Genomic DNA, 18,706 nt, shown 5'->3' on the forward strand with positions numbered 1-18,706 from the left:
TAAAAATGATATTACCCAAATTAATACACTTATTTAATGCCAAATCAATAAAATTACCAAAAGATAACTTTACAAAAAGAGATATAATAACAAAAAAATTAATCTAGAGAAACAAAAAGTCAATGCAAAAAAGTGAGAAGAAGGCCTAGCAGTAACAGAACTCAAACTACACTACAAAGCAGTAATCATCAAAACTATTTGGTACTGGTTTTTAAAAAAAGACTATAGTTCAGCAGTGAACCAGATTAGTTACACAACATTTAGAAGCAAATAAACGTTTTTATACACACACATATAGACACAGATGTAGATATAGATATAGATATAAATATAGATATAGATATAGATACAGTGTGAGAAACCAGGGGTAAGGACTTAGTATTTGACAAAAGCTACTGGGAAAGGGGGCAGCTAGATGGCGCAGTGGACAGAGTACCAACCCTGGACTCAGGAGGTCCTGAGTTCAAATTCGGCCTTGGACACATAACACTTCACTAGCTGTGTGACCCTGGGCAAGTCACTTAACCCCAACTGCCTCACCAAAAAAAAAAAAAAGCTACTGGGAAAACTAGAAACTAGTCTGTCAGAAATTAGGTTTAGAATATTACATACCACAATAAGCTCCAAATTAGTACATGACCTGGATATAAAAGGTCACATCATAAACAAATTAGAGAAGCAGGAAAGGAGTTAGCTTTTTGCAACTATGGATGAAGGAAGATTTCATGACCAAATCACAGATAAAGAGGATCACAGAAGATAAAGTAGCCAATTTTAATTATATAAAATTGAACAGCTTTTGTATAAACAAAAGCAATGCAGTTAAAATAAGAAAGGAAAAAAAGTGAACTGGGCTAAAAAAAATTTAACTAAATTTCTCTGGTAGGATTTGATATCAAAGATATAAAAGGAACTGATTTAAATATATAAAAAGAGTCATTTCCCAAAATATAAATAAATGGTCAAAGGCTATAAACAGTTTTCAAATTAAAAAATCTAAGCTATCAATAGCCATATGAAAAAAAAAATGTTCCAAATCACTAATACATAATTAGAGAAATTAAAATTAAAACAATTCTGAGGTTCTCCTGAATACTCAACAGTGTGGCAAAAGGAACTTTAAAAAAAAAAAAAGGAATGATAAGTTGTTGCAAGGACTGCAGGAAGATAGAACTAATAATAATGCATTGTTAGTAGATATTTATCTTGGTCCAGCTATTTTGGAAAGTGTTTTAGAACTACAGCCAAAAAAATTACTGAACTAGGCTTACACTTTGACCCAACAATGTCTTCTACCATATCTGTGCCCCAAAAAGATTTTTTTAAAATAGGAAGAAGACCAATATGCACAAAAACATTTCTAGCAACACTTTGTGTTGTAGAAAAGAAATGGAAACAAAGAAGGTGTACCTACCAGTTGGAGAATGGATGAACAAACTGAATATGAATGCAATGGAATATTATTAAGACATTATGAAAAATATTAATTTAAAGAAACCTGGGAAGACTTATATGAACTGATCTAGAGTGAAGTGAGCAGAACCAAGAGAACAATTTATACAATAACAACACTGTATAGAGAAACAATTTTGAAAGACTTACAAGTTTTGATTGATGCCGTGAGCAATCACAGTGACTCCAAAGTACTAATGGATGAAGCAAGCTACCCAACCTCTGACAGAGGGGTGATAGTCTCAAATGAAGAAATAAATACGCAGTTTTCTGAGATGACCAATGAATGTATTAGTTTGGGGTGAATATGTATATTGCTTACAAGAATTTTGTTTCTTTTTTTAAACTGGCGGTGAGGATTGCAGGGATGGGGAGAAAAGCAATCATGTTGTCCCAAAGGGGAAAAAAAAAGAGAGTCTTCTAACATTTTTTAAATGAAAAAAGAAAACAGAAGGAAGTTCAGAAGAAAACACAATCATCTTTGAAAATAATATGCCAAATCTATTATACACTTGGACAGAGAACATATAGAGATTATCAATTTTTTACTATTCTACTGTGCATTTGGAAATTGTAGTTTTTTCTTTTGTTGAGTAAGTGCAGAATCTTAGAAATTAAATTTAAAAAGTATAGTAGTAGGATGGTGACTTGTCCCACAATCATTTCTATCTGAACCTCAAAGAAGAATGAGATGATGATAATAATAATAGTAACTAACATAGTAATTTAAGGTTTGCAAAGCACTTTACATGTTTCCTTATTTGATCCTTCAGCAATCCTGTGAAGTAAGTTGATTATTATCCCTATTTTACAGATGAAGAAACTAAGGTGGACAGAAATTAAGTAACTTGCCAAAGTGAGGATAGGATGAAAATACAAGGCTTCTAGATTTAAGCCCATCATTTTGTTTATTATGCTATATTCTTATGCAAAAAGTGGCATAAATAACATTATCAAGAACACATATGACCACATGAATCAATCATATTATGAGAATAAGAAACAAAAGATGGGCAGCTAGAACAATAGTATCCCAATGAAATTAAAGAAACAAGAAGACAACCTCCAATTGGTCAAATCTTCTATGGTGATTTATGGAAAAATACAACCAAGAATCTTACAGGATGAGAAAACTGGAGTTACCTATGACCTGCATTGTTGAAAGGTCTATCTATTCCAATGAAAGCATAGATTTTCAAAGTATCAAAGAGTAAGAAACAGTATTCATAATGACAACCCTGAGTTGCTAGGAAAAGATTAAATTATGTTTACTCTTCTTGGTTTAAGTACAGAACATATTTTAGAAAATTTTCCATTAAAATGATCAAAATAAATGAAGTCTGGCAATAAAATTCAATAACATGGGAAATTCACTTATATGAAACGTTCTGTTTTCCAACGTCAGATAAATGAGGTGCTACCAATCACATTAAGTTTAAGCAGAGGAGTGAGCGAATTTTGTGTGATTAGAAAATGAAAGTCATATGAATTACTATATACTGGAAGAAGTTACCACCACCTTCAAATTACTATTAGCACTACAGATGTTATATCCTTATACTGGGTTCTGTCTAGAGACAAAAAATGTAGTACTGCTCTTTTAGAAAGAGGAAAATTGGTGTCTTCACCTTCTCTACCCAGGAAAGCTAATTTTAAAGCATTTTTTAATTTCCTTCTTTTCTATTTTCAAAACAAGATTCCAATTGTTTTTCTCAGTTATTGTCTATGCCAGTAGTTACCCAAAGAATGACATCACTTGCCTTTAAAACTCTTTGGTGGCAAATCACTAATAAAAGAAATTCAAATCAAAACAATTCTGAAGTTTCACTTCATATCCAGCGAATTCGCAAAGATGACAAAAGATGGGAACAGTCAATGCTGGAGGGAAGGCAGAAAGGCAGGCACACTAAGGAAGTGTAGGGAACTACTAAATTGGAAGCAAACTACCAATAGTATGTATTTGTACCAATAACATAAACATTTTGCAATGCAATTTGAAACTATGTAAAAGAATGACTAAAATGTCATACCCTTTGGCCCAGAGATTCTACTGCTATAAATACATTCCAAGAAGGTCAACAGCAAAAAGGAAGATACACCAAAAAACTAAAAGTAATACTTTTGTGGTAGCAAAGAACTGGACATAAAGTTGATGCCCACTGATTGGGGAATGGCTGAACAAACTGTAGATTAATGTAATGGAATATTATTGTGCTGTAAGAATAATATAAAAGTAATGTAATGATATGTTACTGTGCTATAATGAATACAGAGAAGCCTGAAAATATTTATATAAATGTGCTTCACAAAGTGAAGTAAGCAGAACCAGGAAAACACAACATGATTGGTTGAATCTTTTTTGAAGAGCAACAAGGCAAACAACATGAGGACAAACAATATAAATAGAAAGAACAATAAAGAAGAACCCAAAAAAATGGAATGCTATGAAATTATAGTGACCAAACTTGGACCAAAAGATATGAGAATACATGTCCCCTGCTTCTTTGAAGGGTACAGGACCATGTATGTGGAACTCTGCACATAATGACAGCCTTTTTCTATATGTTGCTTAGTTTTACTGAACTTTATTTCCTTCCTCTTTTTAAAAAGTCTTTGCTATAAGGGATAACTCTCTCGGAGTGGGTAGAAGGAATAATATGATGGGGAAAGTAAGTTATGTAAAACCAGAGATAGCATTATATTTTTTTAAGTCTTAGTGGCAATATCCTATAGTTCCAGTAGATGGGGATGTTACTACATGAGAGGATTCTCAATCAGCCACATGACTGGTTGAATCTTTTTTGGAGAGCAACAAGGCAAAACACTGCAAAAGTTATAAAATCATCTGGGGTTGATAAAATAGAGAGTGACTGTTTAATAGTGCTCTGCCAAAAAACATGCCTGATACCACAATGCAACAGAAAATAAATTGGGGCTGAGTGAAACCACTGGAATATACGCCATACAGCATTTCACGTGTTCTTAAGTCAACATAAATAAGAATCTACTTACACACCCCAAAGCACAGTCCATCTAGTTCTTATCCTGTTTTCATAAAATATTCCAGACTCATTGTTTCATATTATTACCAGCAGACCCAGTATCATAAAGAAGTGATATGAGAAGCAAAATATTCCTAACGTTTCTCTAACTACTTTAAGCCCCATGACTTCTACTTATCTCTAGAGGGCCTGAGAATTTGAAGAAATATTTTATAGAATATCCTATCACTGCCATTCCTCATCCTCATAACTTCCCTTATCATTAGATGCTTTCCAATGTCCCCATCCACTTCTTATGTCCTAGAGAAAGCTGGGAATGCTACAATCTTTAAATCACTTCTCCCACGTCCAAAGCCTCTAAGGCTTTATTAACACCATTCCTTACTGCCCACTAATTCCACTTTCTGAAATCCTACTCTCCCCTTTCAAAGCCCAGAACAAATGTTAGCTCCTCCAAGAAGTCGCTCTTGATTCCCTTCCCACCATCCAAAAAGAAAATATCTTTCAATCCTTAGGGCTTTTATAGTGCTTTGTACTCATGTTTTTATCCTGCATTTTACATTAAAATTACTATATAGTTATTTTATAACTAATGTATCATTTGTGTTGTACCCTTCCACTCTATTGTAAACCCTATGAAGTCAATCATTTTAATTATCTTTTGTATTTCCTCCAACAGCTGCTACTTAATAAATAACTATGAAAATGAATAAGTGAACAGTCAGCTAATGGAAATAGGTAAAGTAGTTGGCTGGGAGTTCCCTCATTCCACTGGATGAGTAAGAAAACCCACATATCCTGCTCATCCAGACTCTTCTTCTAATTCCCATTTTCACATCCACACACCATATGAGATACTCACAGCAACAGGAGGAGCGCTAGGAAATCATATGGTCATAAGACCATATATCTAGCAGGGGTGGGGAACCTGTGGCCTTGAGGCCACATGTGGTCCTTTAGGTCAAGTGTGTGGCCCTTTGAATGAATCTAAACTTCCCTGAACAAATCCCCTTAATAAAAGGATTTCTTCTGTAAAACTTGGACTCAGTCAAAAGGCTGTATTCAAGGACCCAGAAGACCTCAAGGGCTGCAGGTTCCCAATCTCTGACTTCTAAAAGGGCTGTGAAATTACAGTGGCCTCAGAAGTCAGACCTACTCATTTTATAGGGAAGGAATTAAAACCCAGGTAGGTTAAGTGACTTGTCTAAAGTCATACAGACAGTACATGCAATAAACCATACCTCACTTTTTCCTGAGATCCCTTCATCTTCCCCACAGTCCTAACTTCTACAGGATCCTTCTCAAAGAAATCTGCTATAAGGTATTTCCTTACCTAGTTTAAGCTTCCTTTTCTGGGCCCTCAGCACCGACATCATAACAGACTCAGAAGTTCTCTATCTATATTCATTTTGAGGGTATTAGGGCACAAGGAGTTGACCTGATCACTCAAGAAGACCTGTAAATCTCAGTCCTGTGTTATGGTCAGGTTGGTTTAGAGGTTTGGGGATAAATGCCTTAATATGTTGGGAAATCCCTATTAATAAAAAGGGTTAGAAAACTAAGGAAATGGGAAAAGGAAAGCTGTCACTTCTGGAACTCAAGGGTCCAGAGAACCTGGAGAAAAAAAGGGTGCGGTACTCTTGGGTTTTGAGCAACTGTTACTGGACATTGTGAAGGAAAGTGGTACACTTCAGAAAGGAACAGATAAAATCTCTATGGCAAGAAGTGCTGAATAAAGTAGAATAGCTTTTCACCTATAGATTTTTCAAAAGACCCAAGTAATAGCAGTGAGATTGTCTGGATCTGGGGATACCCTCTGTGAAATCTTCAGACAAAATCCTGCCATACAATGTAATATGAACTCATTTACAAAAGGTAAAAGTCTGAGAAGGTGGACAACCCACAATATCAGGCTCCACTGAAGACATCCTTTACACAATTTGTTCTGTGTAATTCTTCATTAGTAATATGTTCACTCTCCGCTCCTCACTGAGTAACCCCAAAATGTCATTCTTCAAAGAATGGGGTATTCCGTAATTCAGTCATTCAGCAATTCAGAAAAATGATGAGCCTTGGTTTCAGGAAGAAGCTCAGGATTATTGGAAACACTGCTCAAATTCCCACAGGCAATTGGAAGGCTCTCCTCTTCCAAGTCACTTCTGTTAGACAATGTTCTCTAGTCATTCAATGCCCATCCAACATACATGTACTGATGAACCAGTCCAAATGCATACCAAGGTCTGGATGACAAGCAGTCTTCATCCAGTTAAGTTTTTCTTGTGTGTATAGTTAGGAGAAACTTTTTGATTATTCACAGATCTCAATGAGGAGGTTTTAAAATGTTCCAGGGCTTGAACATGCTGTAATTAACAAAAAGAAACACTGGAGGACCTGACCATTTAAAAGGAATCCCTCTCCAATTTGCATTCTGTGATGAACATCTTCTATGATGATGGCAAACACCTTTAGCAAAATATACACTTCTGTATTTTATGTCTCACTAAATATTAACCAGAGGTTGTCAAAGTTTTTCATTGTTTCATCTTTCAAAGAATCTTGTATGATTTAAATTGAATGGGTGACATTACTTTGGAAGACAACCTTAGGCAATAATTTTTTCAACCTAATCAAATGCTTTCTCAAGACCAACAAAGAGTAAACAGCAGGATCTTTACCTTTCAGTTAATTTTGTGACCACAGAGATGTGGTCTACTAAAGAATACCATTTGTGAAAGCTTTTCTAGTCCTTTCTCATTCATTCATTCATCAAGAACACCCTTGTTTAGGTACATTCTGACTGTGCTTTAATCATTTCTTGCCATCTTGGGAAGAGACAAAGAAATTGATGCTAAATGTAAGATGGGTCAAGATCCTTGGGTCTCAATCACCAGGTGTTTACTAACTCTGATGCCCTTTAAATCTCCCGTCTTCCATATTTCCCCATCCTAATGCTCACAAACATCCCCCTTCTCAATTCCTAATCCCAGTAATTCAGTCATAGACTGCCAAATCAAAAACCTGCTTCCTCATCCTCACCTCATTTACCCCAACTAACATTCCTGGTTCCCTATTCTACTCAGGCCTTCCAATCCAAGATGCCAAAATCCAAACCTGGTGATCCCCGCCAACTGCCTCTACTCCTATTCATAAACATCAGCATTCCCCATCAATAGCAGTATAAGAAGCTATACAAACATGCTAAATTCATTATGAATTCAGGTTATCTAATATCAGCTGGCAACTCGCTAGGACTGCAAGTTGCAAAGCAGGCACTAACATGTTGATAAAGGGAGTTTCCTCATTGGAAATGCCCTAATCAATGAAATCATAGGTTTGATTCAAAAGAATCTCCACTGAGTCCCCACTTCAGCAAGACACTACTTTTATCCTCCCCTAATTGACTCTCCATCAAACTCCCCACAGCAATTGTTTCAAACTTCCTCTTCTCTCTTCAAGCCTATGTTATGTCACTTCCTTCACACTCTCTCTCAGCAGAAGACCTATTCTCCTGCTTTACTGAAGGAATAGCCTTCTGTTGGTGTCTTTGCCTCAAGTCTCTCCCTACTCCAATCCATCTTCCATTCACAGCCATCAAAGTGATATTCCTAAAATACAGGTATGACCAGGATAGAGTAGATGGAAGATAATCTCACAGAAGAATCTCACTAGAAGCTTCTGGGACCAGAAAAGACTGAAAAAGGTGGGATTTAGGCTGAGTCTTGAAGGAAGCTAACGAAGTTGAGGCAGAGGTGAGGAGGGAAGAATATTTCATGGGAGGAGATAGCTTATGCAAAGACCAGAGACAGTGATGGAGAGACTGAGTTTAAAAAGAACAATCATAGACCAGTTTGCCCTGGAATGTACCTTGTATAAAGTGAAGAAATGTGAAATAAGTCAGAAAAGTAGACGACAACTACACTGCGAAAGGCTTTAACTGTCAAGAGGAATAAATCTGTCTCTTATTATAGAGGCATGAAGACAGATCGGAGTGTCATGCAGGAGGAACAGCAAGTACGCTAGCACAGAATACATAGAGGAGAGTAAAGTGTTAGAAACTGTAAAAGTAGGAAGAAAAGTTTATATTTGATCCCAGAGGTAATGGGGAGTCACTGGAGCTCAGTAAGTAGTGAAATGATATCGCCTGTGCTTTAGAAAAATCGCTTTGTCCATTGAGTAAAGGAGGAAATAGAATAGGGGGATTTGAGGCAAGGTTACCAATTAGAAGACTATAACAACAGACCAGGTAAGAGCTGACAAGGGCCTAATCTAAGGTGCTAATTATGTGAGTAGGAGAAAGGGAACATATATGAGATATTGTGAAGGTAGAAGCCACAAGATCTGGCAGCAGACCAGACACATGGGGTGCAAATGAAGAGCTGAGGATGACATCAAAGATGCAAGCCCAGGTGACTTGAGCGGAAAATATGGGGAGAAAGATGATGAGTTCTGTTTTGTACAGACTAAGTCTGAACTGCATGTGGAACATCTAATTTGAGATGTCCAAAAGGGGTTTGGTGATGAGGGACTATAACTCAGGAGAACACAGATCTGGGAATCATCTGCATAGGGATGATAACTGAACCTCTGAAAGCTGATGAGATCACCAAAAAGGAGAAAGAAGAAAAAAGACGAGGATCTGTTTTCACTAAACTGAAAGAACAAAATGTGACACAGAACAGGATAAGGATCACTGGGTAACAAACACGTTGACTTTTTATACCACAGACAAAGTCTTAGAGGAGGAAGAGGAGTACATGGACCTTAGGTTCTTTTGGGCACCCAACTGGATTTTCAATGGGAAATATATTAAATGGGGCAACCAATCAACAGCATATTCTTACTATCTTCTCTCCCTATCTACAGGGAAGTATAAATAATATTAGGGAAAAACATAAGGATACTTCTGCATGCTTGGGGTTGGTATTCAATGTTATATAGATCCCTGCAAATGTAAACAAGGTTTAGTTTGGTTTCAAGTACGCACTGACCCAATCCCATGCTAGGCCTCACATCAAGCAGTGAATCATGATATAAGCATCTGGTAGTTTTACGTATACAAGGTGTTCTGAATTCTCAGAGATCACGAATACAATAGTAGGAAAGCGACCATTTCTACCTGGTGTGACTTTTGGAACATCACAGAACCTCTGTGGGCCTCAGCTGCTTCACCTGTAAAATGAAGGAATTATAACATACATTCTTCCAAAGTCTTTTCTAGCTCTTAAATGATATTATGAAAATGTAAATGTCTGTCAAAAGTCAGATAAAAATCTCCAATGATAAGACCCATTCACAAATTCATTGCTTTTTTTATGTTCAAGAAAGTATTTCCTGATGAGATTTTCTCACTGAGAAAATGGAAAAAGAACCAAAATACTTTTAACTCCTCCAAAGGCAGATATAACATATTTTAAAGCAGACTTGAAAAGTCACTTGGCTACACACTCTACCTGATAAGCTAAACACTAACCCTGCAAGAAGCACCCTGAATAAGGGACGAACAAATTTCCATACTATTCAAAGGCAATGACAAATGAAGATAAGATATACAACTGTAGTCCTTCTCCATTTCCCTCATTCTAACCTATGAGCCCATTCCAAAACAATATCCAATCCTTGATGTAAATACTTTACTTCTAGTAAAAGGTGAGAGTAGAATTAAGTGACTTAATAACCAGCTGGCCAAGCATTCAATTTTAATTCGATATAAAACACTATTAGATTTGAGATTACACACTGTTTCCTTCTACTACTGATTTGATGAACTAAAAGTATTTATATACGGCAATTACTGAGCAACAGGATTCTGCTAATTCCATTCAACTGTGAGAAAGCAAAAAGGAAAAAAAAAATCACTTGTCTACTCCTTTTTCTAATCATGTCAGAACTACTAAATGTGAATAAAGTTTTAAGCATTACCTCCTTCATGATAGCCAGTCTCCTTTTTCCAAGAAGATCAGGTGTATCCTGTTTCTGCTTTTTCCATTTTCTCTTCAAAGCCTTCTCTTGAAGTTCCCAATGGGCAAGTGCTCTATTCTTTGATTTGTGCAGTTCATGACGACGTACCTAATATAGACGAAAAAATTTCCTGTTACAAATGAACATGGGCTCAGCCAGGCAGTCCATCACAATCCTCCCATGGGGGCAGGGTCAGCAATCAAATGAAAGCTGTAGCAAGTCACTGAAAGAGCAGAACAATTAGTGCATCTCCTAGGACTAGCTGCATTCTAATCTGCTTATCTGACAACTGGCCACAGTTCTTGTCCCACTCTATCCACTGTCACCTTGAGGTCTTGCCAGCTCGGGTTAGTTCAGGAGTTTCCTCCCACCACCTGCATTTGCAACCTCAAACATGTGGCTCCTGGACCATCCATAACTGCTACCCTACATCAATGCAGACTCAGCATGACTCAAGAAAACATCTCCCAGAAAATGTGCCTTCCCCACCACAGGACCTTCAGCACACAGATTCTGGCTCAATCCCAAATTTGTCCTGGCCACAGCTGACAGCCAGAAATACTCAAGTCAGTCACCCAAAGAGCATGGGGCTGGGCTGGGTAAGAACATACTGCCCTTAACCAAACATGGAGGATCTGGGGGCTTCCCTCATGGAGTTGCAAACCAAAATAGACAAGCACCAGGTGAATAATATGCCCCTCAAGAAGAAAAACTTAATTCCAAGATCAACTAAAACAAGCGTTTCCACTCAGCATACCCTATCAGAGAAAATAATAGACACACCAGTGTCTAGCCCTGACTCAACCATTCCTAGAATAAAGACCCTAGAATTGTCATCATTGACCAGGCCAACATGAAATTTCTTTTCCCCTGTTTTACTAAGCAAATCAGCTGTTGCACCATTCCCTATATTATGGAAAACTGCCTTCTGTTGGGAGTCTGCAGTTTTCACTTCAAAGGTCTGACAGAAGTCTGATAATACCCTCCATGGTGACACACCCAACTGGAATACCCAAAAACCCCAGCAATAAAAGGGGCTGGTCACTGACTTTACCACTACTACTGTGTCCTATGTCAAGACCTGACATGGAATTAAGTCATACCTCTGCATCCTCTGAGGATCTGGTCAGATCTATCACTAATGAACAGAGACTATCTGGCACCCCACTGTGCTGGAATCCACACACACAGTAGAAGCTTGACATCTACTGAACACATATACATACTACAATGCCTCTGTTCATACTACTACAAACTTTGATGCTATTCAGGAAGCTACTCAATCAAAGGTTATGAGAGCCCTGAATGTTAGGAAATATCAAGGATACTCAGTAGACAGTCCAATGCAAAAAGGTCTCATTCCTGGCCTATTTCTCTAGGGGAACTTGGCTGATCAGCTGGTTAGCCCTACCAGGCTACCCTCTGGTTTCTACTAAATATACTGTCAAACCTTTTAGGCTCTGAAATACCCCGATCACATTCCATGAACTCCATTTCATAAAACCTGCTGAGTTAATTGGAAGTGTTGAATTCAGGCAATACTTTTGATTTATTATTGGGATGCCTACACCACATTCAACGACTCCACATGGTTTTGGGCCACCTTTTACAATCAACTTTATATAAAACTAGAGAAGTGTTATTTCCATAGGGAAGAAATGGAATCCTCAGGCACATTATAAGCAGAAACAGACGCACAGAAAACGGATGCTACCCTAAGGGAGGGAGGGACAAAAACATGAAGACTCTACAGTAATTCCTTGAAAGGAGCTACAAGATACTAGCATTGTTTCACTACAGGTCCCTCATTCCTGGTACCCCCTCTATCACCTCCCTTCCACACTCATCATGAACCTACATAAAAAATTATTCTAGTGACCATAAGGAGCTGAAAGGACATTCCAAAAACAAGAAGTTTGGGGCAGCTAGGTGGCGCAGTGGATAGAGCACCAGCCCTGGAGTCAGAAGGACCTGAGTTCAGATCCAGCCTCAGACACATAACACTCACTAGCTGCATGACTCTGGGCAAGTCACTTAACCTCAATTGCCTCACCAAAAAACAAACAAACAAACAAAACCAAGAAACCCATTCCTGAGCCCCTCATAAAATCCCCACATGAACCTTTTCAGGGAAAAGCAGATATGTTTAACAAAGCAGGAGTCTTCTTGGCCCACAGTTCATCCTACTTTATCACACACTACTCATAGAACTTATCCATAGGTAGAAAAAACTGGAGAAAGAACTGCTGGCCAGTCAGCTTTTGAAGTTTGGTGACACTATTTCAAGGGGTCTAAGCAGTCAGTCTTCATGCAAATAGACCTCAAAGCCAGAAATATTTTCAGACCATCTGCAAAAGGATTCATCACTAAATCCAATGAGTCCCAGTCTTCATCCCAATTCTTCATAACTTTAAAGTCAAGCATATCGAGATAAGTTTATAGGAATAGATAGATGAGTCACATGGGATGTGCAGGTGTACATAGGTTACAAACCGATTAACAAGGCTATGTTCAGGAAACTGAATTCTGGAGGGCTTAAAGAGGATTAACCACCACAAGCCCTCCTACAAGCCAAGAATCTCACAGCCCCTCAGCCATGTGTGGACATCAAATATTTCATTGCAAACAGCTGCAGGAGAACTCTTATACCCAGATCCAACTTCAAATCTCCTTAGACTCTCCAGGGGCAGGGGATCCACCCTGGCTGGTACACAGCTGTAGCAGGCTGCTTAGCGGAGTGCTTATAAAACACATACTGGTCTTGCATGCCAATCTGAGCACTGCATCCGTTTCAGGTGGATATATAGTTGCAATGGGAAGGACTGGAGAAGCAGCCTCATGAAGGTGATGACTGGGCTTTTCTGAAGACTTCATTAGTTTCCTCTCAAAAAGAGAAGCCTCCAGCTGACTGACAATAGGGCTTAATTGTTATACCCAAAGACCAATTACATAAATTGATCATTCTGAACCTAACTTTTAGCAAGGATTAAAACAGAATTAAACTAGGCACAGAAAAACTATGCAAAGTCAGTCTGCAATTCAAAGATTAAAACTTAAGATCCCAGGGTCATATATTTAGAGCTGAAAGTGACCTTAGAGATCATTTAGTTCAACCCTCTCATTTTACAGATAAGGAGATTAATGCACTAAAAGATTAAGTGACTTGCCCATGGTCACATAGACACTTGGAAAAACATTCTACAAAAGATCCCCACCAGTCTTCCTTTCCTCTCTTCTCACCTCCTCCCCCAGCAAATTCATTAAGGAAGACACTTAAGTGTCCCCCCATCTTTTGCAAAACTACCTGATTTGTGTCTATAAAGAAGAAACACAGATTAAAACAGAACAACATGCTAGAACAGTTCCATATGCATCCCTACAATGTGAAAGTAAGAGACAGCAATATCTATTTATTTTGCAGTTTAGAAAAAAATACATGTACTAAAAAGTAGAAGCAGGTTTTTTTTTCTTCTCTCTTCCTAGTGCTTCTTGTTTTGTGAAGAAAGAGTTTTGTGCTGGGAATTTTTTTCTCTCTCTTTCTGGCTTGCATAGTTCAGGGGACACCCCCTCATCTTTTTTTCTGACGCCTGAGAGGCTTGGAAACTATCTTGCTTTATCTGTCTAACTAGGAACTTCAAAGTTCCTAGGACATGACCCTAAGAAAGGTCTCTTTATTGTTCTAACCTATCTTCCCAGAGATTACTTTCACCCCAAGTTGCAGCCTCCAGATCTGTTCCCAATATTGTTTCTTAATATATATTTCTTCTCCCTCTCATGAACTTCACCCTGTTCATCTTCTCTGTCATTTCGGACTTGACTGTGAGGTATGTGATTTACAAAGAGAAGTTGCTAAAGTTAAGTTTTTAATTCATAGTAGTTACCTGACCTAATTTTTTTTCTCAATGAACAATGATATGCATACTTGTCTGTGAGCTAAAATTTTCCAAGTATTATTGATGTATGCTTTAAATCTGTAAACTTACTAAAATTACCTTTACATTTCTAAGTGACCTGTGAGAGTATGAATAGTTGGGTACAATCTTCCAAGATACAATGTTGCCAAAGCTAAAAGAACCCAATTCATTAGCCTTTAAAGGATGGGCAAGAATTTAATGGGCTGGGAAGGAAGTGGAGATATGGCTTTGTGAAGCCAAGTGTACTAGAGACTGACTTCCCTGGAAAAAGCCAAGACAGCATCCAAGCAGATAGCCAACCACATCAGAACTCGATGGACTTTCTAAGTTAAAGGCCAGATCTGGTTGTCTACCCAGAACCTTTCCTCTGGCAGCCACCGAGAAGCTTGGAGGATCATTCCACTGGCTCCTCTGCTATCATATTAACAGTCAAGTCCTGCAGCCTTTCAGTGCTTTCCCCCTATTTCATTGTAAATCCAAGGTCTAATCCATCAATCACTACTATAAAAGATACACCTACGCCTCAGAGATTTTCCCCACAAGTCTTCATCCCTTACCCACTTCATCGGCCGTCACGTGTGAGTATACAAGTTCTGGAATCAAATCCTTGGTAAAAATCAGGTCTATTTCCTTATATATTGGAAAAGCCACAGATCAGAGGGCCGTTCCTTAAAGCCTGACAGAAACCTTCATGACCTAAAGCTAACAAAGGGCCCTGGGAAGGCCCCCTAGGAAAAAGGACAGTGCATAGGTGGGAGCACAGGCACTCATATATAAAAGGCACGTCTAGCCATTGCAACCATAAACACAGCAATTAGATGAACTCTGTTCTAACCCACTTACCTGGCAACTGAGCACAGTTCCTGTCCTACCTCACCTACCTTCAGTATCTGCAAACTTAGTTTGTGCTCTTATTCCTCTACTTCTCCCTGAAACTGATTATAGCCATCTCAGTCCTTCTAACCGATCTACTCAATAACCTCTAACCTGGCTTTAATCATTTCCCCTGAGGTGGTACACTGCAACCATCTCCTGAACAGCTGGGAAGGCCAGCCTTTTCCCTGGCCAGATGGTTGGTTCACTTGTGGCAGGGGCCAAAAGGGACCTAGGTCACCACGTGGGCTCTGGGTTGGGTGACATCGGGAGGGGGCCTTGTGAGCACTCTCTCTCTCTTTCTCTCTAGCTCTTCCTCCCACCTCTCAGGGGTCCGCCTCTTATGGGCCTCCACAGCAGCAGCCCCCACCCCACCCCCACCCCCCAGTGTTATAGCCCCCTGGCAGCAGCTCTCACTGAGAAGCAGTTGGGTGGCTCAGTGAATAGAGCTATGCCTGGGCAGGAAGACCTCAGTTCAAATCCAGCCTCAGACACTTACTAGTTGTGTGATCCTGGGCAAGTCACTTAATCTCTGCCTTAATCTACTGGAGAAGTAAATGTCAAACCACTCCAGGATCTTTGCCAAGAAAACGCTATGGACAGAATGGTCCATGGCATCATGAAGAGTAAGACAAAACCGAACAACTAAATAACAAAAACATCATTGTTGTTAGTAAAGACAAATCCAGCTTCATTCAAGCCCTCAGTATTCCCCTACAGAACTCAACATAGTTACTACTCCTCTCTTTCCTCCCTCAGCCCCTGGGGTTTTATACCAGCCACATGGTTCTGCACTCACCTAAGGCAAATGTCAATATTCAGGAAAACAATATCCCAATCTGGACAATATGACATTTCAATCAGTTGTCTTCCTGGTTTAGTTCAAGTTAACAAATATTTATTAAGTATCTACTGCATGCAAAGCACACTGCTGACAGAGGCATTGTGCAAGATACTCAATGATTCCTTTAGTTCAAAACAAGAAATCACAAGAAACTTCTAATTGTCCACTGAATTTTCAAAAAACAGGGCAGGCAAAGATCACAGGATTATATCTAGAGCTCAAAGAGATTCTCCAAGGCTATCCAGTCCAACCTTCTCATTTTAAGCTGCAGAAACTGAGGCCCAGGGAGGTTAAGTGTTTTTCTCAAGGTCACACAGGTAGAAAGCATCAGAAGCAGGATTTGAACCAGGTCCTTTGAACTCCCAACCTGACAAAAGTAAAAAGTTGAGAGGCAAATCTCTACTTCTCTAAGAGTATTTATACAATCTAGTAAATCTCTGTCAATAGTGAACATATTTTTAAGTCACCTGATCACTTCCTTATTATAGGTATTTAATATAACTATGGTTTCTCATGGAAATGTGAAGAGAGATGCAGAAGTTCAGGCAGACACAGGAACGAGAGCAAACGCACAAGGTCTTTAAGTAAATGAATTACAAGAGTTCACTGGTTTGGGAAGAAGAAGGAAGGCAAGAATAGTCTGCCTTGACAAAACACTAACAATTAAGAACTACATATGTGAAGAAAATATATAAGCAATCTTATATTAAAGTGCATGTTTGTTTTTTTCTTGATATGTGAATAAAGAATCAACAATTGGGGCAGCTAGGTGGTGAGGTGGATAGAGCACCAGCCCTGCAGCCAGGAGGACCTGAGTTCAAATCCAGTCTCAGACCAAACACTTGACACCTACTAGCTGTGTGACCCTGGGCAACTGACTTAACCCCAATTGCCTAAAAAAAAAAAAAATCAACAATTAAGTGCCATTAAAACTAGCAAAAAATAAATGAGCACCTCCTACATGCAGAACACCATAGTAGGCAGAATACAGAGAGGTATAAAGAAGAAAGCCCCTGCCTTCAAAAAATCTGGAATACTTCTAGGTAGACAGGACGTGTGTCTGTGTGAGCAAGTGTGTGTGTAGGTGTTTGTAAATAACAATAAAGGTAGTATATACTAAGCATTAAATGAGTTCTCTAGACATTAAGTGTTACACAAGATCAGAAGGAATAATCACTGAGATGACTAAGTTACTCTAGTCCTCACAGAAGTGGGATATGAGTTGGACCTCAAAGGAAGGGTTAAGACTTAGAGGAAAGGTGGGAGAGGCCTTTCAAGCAGGAAAAATAACCTGAACCAGAGACACTGAGGTGGCAATACACCTGTGGAATAAGCAGACCACAGAGTTAGAATAGAGGATTCACATAAGGGATTACTATGAGAAATAAAGTTAGAAGAATAAGGAAGGGACCAGATTGGGGAGGGCAACATAGAGCTAGATAGAGTAAGATTCAGAACCCAATCTAGATCTGATACTTGAGATTCTTGGCTCAAGTCTGGGTACTTAAAACAACTGGCCTGTTTTGTATAGACATAGGCAAATCTCAAGGAATACTTGATGAATAGCTAGCAGGCAGTCTGTTATCATTTAGTTTAAAAACAAAAACACTTCAACTGAAATGTTACATATAAATAATCTTAACTACTTTTGGTATTAAACTTACCAGGTCTTCAGGAGTTGCACGATGTACTGTTAGATCATTCACGGTACTCTGCAAAGAAAAATTTTTTTTAAATAATGAAATATATAATATTCTAATGTGAGTAAATATGTTAGTGTGTTAAGAAGTCTGGTTTTGGTACTAGGCATTTGCTTTTCCCTTTTTAAACACAGACCTTTTTAGTATACCAAACCTGTTTAGTGAGTTTATAAGAATAAAGGAGGCTAGAGCTTTATTAAAATTAATCCATTTAAACTAAAATAGTATTTTTCAAACTGTGTTTCATGGAACTGTAGGTCTGTGGATACATTTGTATAGCTTCCTGGAAAAAGTGATCATTTTAGGTTGTTTATTAATCCACTGCAATGGCATGAGAGCCCAGGAAATGTAGTTCCAGAATATTATATACATTCAGGAGATATTAAAATATACTACCTTAAACAGTAAAGCAACATGGACCTTTCAGACTGAACTCAGCTGCTTTATATACTATATAACAAATTTAGTGAGGTAAAAAGGTATGAACGACTATTACTCAGAATTAACGGTATATTTCTATAAGAACAACACTAAAAAGAAAGTTGATGTTAATAAAACAGTTTTTTCAAAAGTCAGAGAGTAAACCTTTTTCTGCGTTGGCTTGAAACTAATGACTTCCTACTGTAAAATGTGAATTCTTTCATACAGATTTACAAAAGTACAAGGTGTAAACTATAATTTGATGAGACTGGTTTTAACAATCATGATGATACTGAAAGATAATGCTCCTTCTCAAGCATATACCACAACACTATTATGTCCTAAAGTAATAGAATAAATAAATGCAAAAAAAATATATATATTTCACTTCAAAACAGTCACCTTGGGAGGCTATCCATTTATTCTAGCAATGCTGCCAATGTTCTGAACATCACTGGAATTCATCTTTTGGAACTGCCTTCAGCCACTTTACATGAAAACTTCTTTGACTAACTTGTATTCAATACTCATTTTTAACCAAAA

At 38.2% G+C, this 18,706-nt stretch overlaps 1 protein-coding gene across 4 annotated transcripts in view; it reads right to left on the reverse strand.

Annotated features, from left to right (window-relative positions):
• Positions 1–18,706, reverse strand: part of SPICE1 (spindle and centriole associated protein 1) — a 64,454-nt gene that overhangs the window by 36,613 nt on the left and 9,135 nt on the right. For 3 of the 4 annotated variants that reach the window (XR_013482957.1, XM_021007135.2, XM_021007134.2), the window contains exons 3-4: positions 17,708–17,755; positions 10,374–10,520 (exon numbers count right to left, since the gene is read on the reverse strand). Coding sequence is in view for 3 of the 4 variants with exons in the window: in XM_021007135.2 (XP_020862794.1) it covers positions 10,374–10,520; positions 17,708–17,755 (195 nt within the window). In the remaining variant the exon portion in view is untranslated. Of the gene's footprint in view, positions 1–9,570; positions 9,624–10,373; positions 10,521–17,707; positions 17,756–18,706 lie in introns of those variants that run through there. The other variant, XM_021007136.2, reaches the window with a different exon arrangement.

Source organism: Phascolarctos cinereus, unplaced genomic scaffold (genome assembly GCF_003287225.1).
Source record: "Phascolarctos cinereus isolate Bilbo 61053 unplaced genomic scaffold, phaCin_HiC Scaffold_726;HRSCAF=1367, whole genome shotgun sequence".
In the NCBI taxonomy this organism is placed as follows: domain Eukaryota; kingdom Metazoa; phylum Chordata; class Mammalia; order Diprotodontia; family Phascolarctidae; genus Phascolarctos; species Phascolarctos cinereus.